The sequence below is a fragment of the Elephantulus edwardii genome, unplaced genomic scaffold (genome assembly GCF_000299155.1).
Source record: "Elephantulus edwardii isolate Elephantulus edwardi_28Jun2011 unplaced genomic scaffold, EleEdw1.0 scaffold00095, whole genome shotgun sequence".
In the NCBI taxonomy this organism is placed as follows: Eukaryota; Metazoa; Chordata; class Mammalia; order Macroscelidea; family Macroscelididae; genus Elephantulus; species Elephantulus edwardii.
In genome coordinates, this window is record NW_006399845.1 from 10,257,640 (window position 1) to 10,261,647 (window position 4,008).

A 4,008-nucleotide genomic window follows, 5' to 3' on the forward strand; every position below is an offset into this window, starting at 1 on the left:
GTGTCTCTCTGGAGACTAAGGTGCGTCTGATACAGACCATGGTCTTTGCAATCACATTATGCACAAGAGAGTTGGACAATGACTAGGGAGGAAAGAAGGAAAATTGATGCCTTTGAGCTGTGGTGTTGGAGAAGAGTTTTGAGGGTACCATGGACTGCTAGGAAAACAAAACTGATTCATCTTGAAGAGAGTTAAACCGGGCTGCTCCACGGAGGCAAGGATTCTGAGGCTTCAGCTGACATACTTTGGTCATGTTGCAAGAAGAGACCCGTCCTTGCAGAGGGAGGGACATCATGCTTGGGAGGGTGGCGGGCAGGTGCAGGAGGGGAAGGCCCTCTAGAAGATGGATTGATTGGGTGACTAGAGTAATTAGGACGAGTGTGTCGGAGACAATGAGATTGGCACAGGACAGAACGGAGTCTAGGGCTGTTGTACAGACGGTCGCTATGAGCCACAAGCGACTCGACAGCACTTAGCAACAACAACAACAACATACATTATTGAAACCATCTTTCTCACTCCCCAACCCCAAGGTCAGTCCTTCAGGTCCTCCTCAGTTTCAGCAAGCAGGGTTGTGGTCATCTGCCTAAAGCAGATTGTTGATAGATCTTCCACCAGTTCTGACCTCACACTTCTCCTCACAGAGCCCAGCCTCCCAGATAATCTGTTCTGTATACAGGTTGAAAAGGTGTGGAGATAGGACACATCCCTGGCATACGCCCTTCCCAATTTTGAAGCATGCAGTGTTTCCTTGCTCCGTTCTGACGACTGCCTCTTGGTCCAAGTACCCAGTAAATGACATAAAAATGTTTTGAAGATAAAAGAGGGAAGTAAATTGGGGCTGAGCTTAACAGTGTTTACAATAGCAAAGAGGTATCAGTGAGTAGCAGCTAGAAACAACTTGGCTATCCATAAGTGGATGAAAGGCTAAAAGAACTGTCCTACTTTCATTCATACAAGGCAGCATGACAAATCACTGAAAAATAATCAAGAATTCATGAACTAAATGTAAACGAAGGAACACGTGAACTGAAACACAATGCATACCAATTTTGTATGCAAACCAATATAAAATAAAATGGGTGAGGGAAAAAAGAATTCGTGAAATACTGTACATGATGAAGAAATCTAGAATAAATTATACTGAGTGACATTAGTCAGTCACAAGAAACCAATTATGTTGTTATTTCATACCATCAAGTCAGAACCTAATAGCTGACCCTCCAGCAGGTTTTCAGTGGCTGTAAAGAGATCACTCATTTTCTCAAGAGCAGCTGGTTTATACGAACCACATGCCTTTGGAATGTCAGCACAACGCCTCACCACTAGTCTACCAGAGCTCCCTAATTATTGTATAATACCACTATTACAAGGAGCTGAGGAAAGGTTTCCACACAGACAGAATCAATCTTGGAGAATTAATAGGGATAGGAAAAGGGGGAGGGAGTTAAAAATGAATAAATAAAGTGAAGGGCAAAGCAATACATAATATTGGGGGTGATTGCACATTGTAACTAATTTCTCAATGGTACATTAAATTAATGTTATCAAACAAGATATATTTGAATGAATGTATGAAAAACCACTTTGTAAATATCCACTGAAATGAAAATAATTTTTTTAAAAAGGATTAACTTCCATAGAGGATCTACCCATCCTTCCAACTCCATACCTGGTCCATTTTGCTATAATCCACTTCCTCATCACTATCCACAGCCATGTCATCCATCCTAAAGGGAAGGAAGTAAAAGAGATGCTAGGACCCAGATGTCCATAGGTCACCCAGAAACCCACCAAACACGGCCCACAACCGACCATCCCACTAGAACTCTCATTCAAAGTCTAACAAATCAGTTAAATTAAGAATTTCAGCAAATCAAATTTCCATCTAACTGTCCAATTTGTTCTCAAACATACTAGCCCTACTTCCTTAACAAGGCCATACGTACGTAGCTGGGTAGCATTCTGCGTAACTGTTAGACATGCCGAAGAAATCTCCCAGCTGCTTTTTGTCTTCTGGCTTCTTCAGCATACGCCAGTTAAGAAAATATAATTCTATCTACCTCAGAAATTTCAGGCAGAAGGACGAGAAGCACAAAAGAGAAGGGTGTGAGCAGAAATGGGTCCTCTGGGAAGAACAGGGCATGGTTTTATGCCATCAAACTCAGGAAGGAAAAAATACCACACCAACTCAGGAGGGAAAGGAGCAAAAGACAGTAGTGAAAGGAGGGGAAAGGAAGGAAGAAAAATGAAGCAAAAATGAAAAGAGAATTAAAAAAGTGAAGCAAAAATTGAAAAGAGAAATGAAACAAGAACATATTGTAATAAAGGATATGATTCTGTGCCTTCCCAACCAGCAGACCCAGCAAACTTTTCATTGATAGACTTAATGAGTTCCTTAGCAGACCCAGGTCCTAGGAAAAGAGAAAAATTCTGTCAAGACTTTGAACTCCCAGAATCTCACAACCTCTGGCCCACATACTACCAGCCTATGGCTTTCATGAAAATATTTTAAAGCATCAAGACCCGTTTATCTACTAAAACTAGAATACTTAAGGTGGTCTAGTTGGGATACAATAATGTACTTCCAACTCTGTCCAGTCTGCTCCTGCCTCATCCCCTCAGAATCCCAGGGCTAGTTGCAAATATGCTTTACCATTTCCCAGAGGGTGGCAGGAACTCCAGGGCATGTAAAAAAGCAAGACATAGATAGCTCTTAAGAAAACCCAGGCCAGCTTTGAGTTCTGAGTCAGGGGGAATGGAGGACTGTTAGAGCCAATATAAGATGCTGTAAATTCACCCACCTTTGTCAACATCCATAGGCTGGAAAGAAACAGAACAGAAACTGAGATGAGTTACTAACATGAAAGACTCCCACTTGTCCATCCCCAAGGCTGAGTCCATTCCCTATTCTATGTTGCCCCATATGCTGTATGTTGCTACCCTGCTTAGTTGCCAGTCACTGTTGTGGAGCCATGAGGTACCCACATAACATAAGGATCCAGGCTCTGGGCGGTGCAGGCCTAGAAAGAGCAGCCTCATCACCCCGTATCTCTATCTTACCTCATCATCGACTTTCGGCTTCTCAAAATAACTGTGCCTCTTCTTCTCCTCCTCTCTCTCTCGGTCCCGGTCCCGCTCCCGATCTCTTTCTCGTTCCCGCTCTCGGTCACGGTCTCTGTCTCGCTCTCGATCACGTTCCCGTTCTCGGTATCTCTCTCGTTCCTTGTCCCGAGGTGTCTTGGTTGTAGAGGGCACATAGTCTCCAATATCTTCAAAAATACTACAGAAACAAAAGAGCACTAGCTGCCTAAGTCACACATACTTCTTCCTTTCCTGGCCATCTCTCCAGCCTCTCAGAACAAAGTGCCCAATACTGCACCCAACTCACTTCCCCTTGGCTTAGGTGACAAGAGCAAGGCTACATACTTCATATCTGCTTCCGGAGGCTTCTTCTCTTCCAGCTTCCCTAATACGGAATGACAGAAATGAGGAAAACACTTGAGTTAATCCAAATTGGGCCTCACCATCCTTTCAATTTCTAAATGCTATTTTAAACATCTCTAGCAGGACTCTCAGTAGTTACTCACACTGTCCCTCCCACTGCTTTAAACCTGACCAGGAGTGGCTAAGGGAGTGAGCCGAGCAAACAGAACTTGGGAGTGACCATCTCCTTGCCAGTGGGTCAGCTGCTCCCATTTTTTTCTCCTTCCCAATGTCCTGGAGACTGAGGCTCAAGGAGAACTTAGTTCCATCTTCAAGTGCCCCTCAAAAAACTTCCAGCTACCTACCTTTATCTTTCTTCTTGAGCTTCTTGTTTCGGGTACCCTGTCTCAGGTAGGAAAGGATCTGGGTGAGCTTGCTGATGACGATGTCATTTGTAGTTAGAGTGGTCTGAGCCTGAAAATTCCAAGAAATCAAAATGTTGTCCCACTGAATAAGTGTTTGGTTTGGGTTTTTTTTTTTATTGGCTTTTTTTTTTTATTATTTTATTATTTTTGTGTGAGT

At 43.2% G+C, this 4,008-nt stretch overlaps 1 protein-coding gene across 1 annotated transcript in view; it reads right to left on the minus strand.

The window, feature by feature from the left end:
• The window catches only part of IK (IK cytokine, down-regulator of HLA II), a 24,446-nt gene that overhangs the window by 4,758 nt on the left and 15,680 nt on the right, over nt 1-4,008 (minus strand). Inside the window, exons 10-16 of the mRNA XM_006891154.1 lie at nt 3,792-3,900; nt 3,430-3,469; nt 3,064-3,283; nt 2,805-2,823; nt 2,336-2,414; nt 1,950-2,030; nt 1,673-1,730 (exon numbers count right to left, since the gene is read on the minus strand). Of these exons, the coding sequence (XP_006891216.1) occupies nt 1,673-1,730; nt 1,950-2,030; nt 2,336-2,414; nt 2,805-2,823; nt 3,064-3,283; nt 3,430-3,469; nt 3,792-3,900 (606 nt within the window). The remainder of the gene's footprint in view (nt 1-1,672; nt 1,731-1,949; nt 2,031-2,335; nt 2,415-2,804; nt 2,824-3,063; nt 3,284-3,429; nt 3,470-3,791; nt 3,901-4,008) is intronic.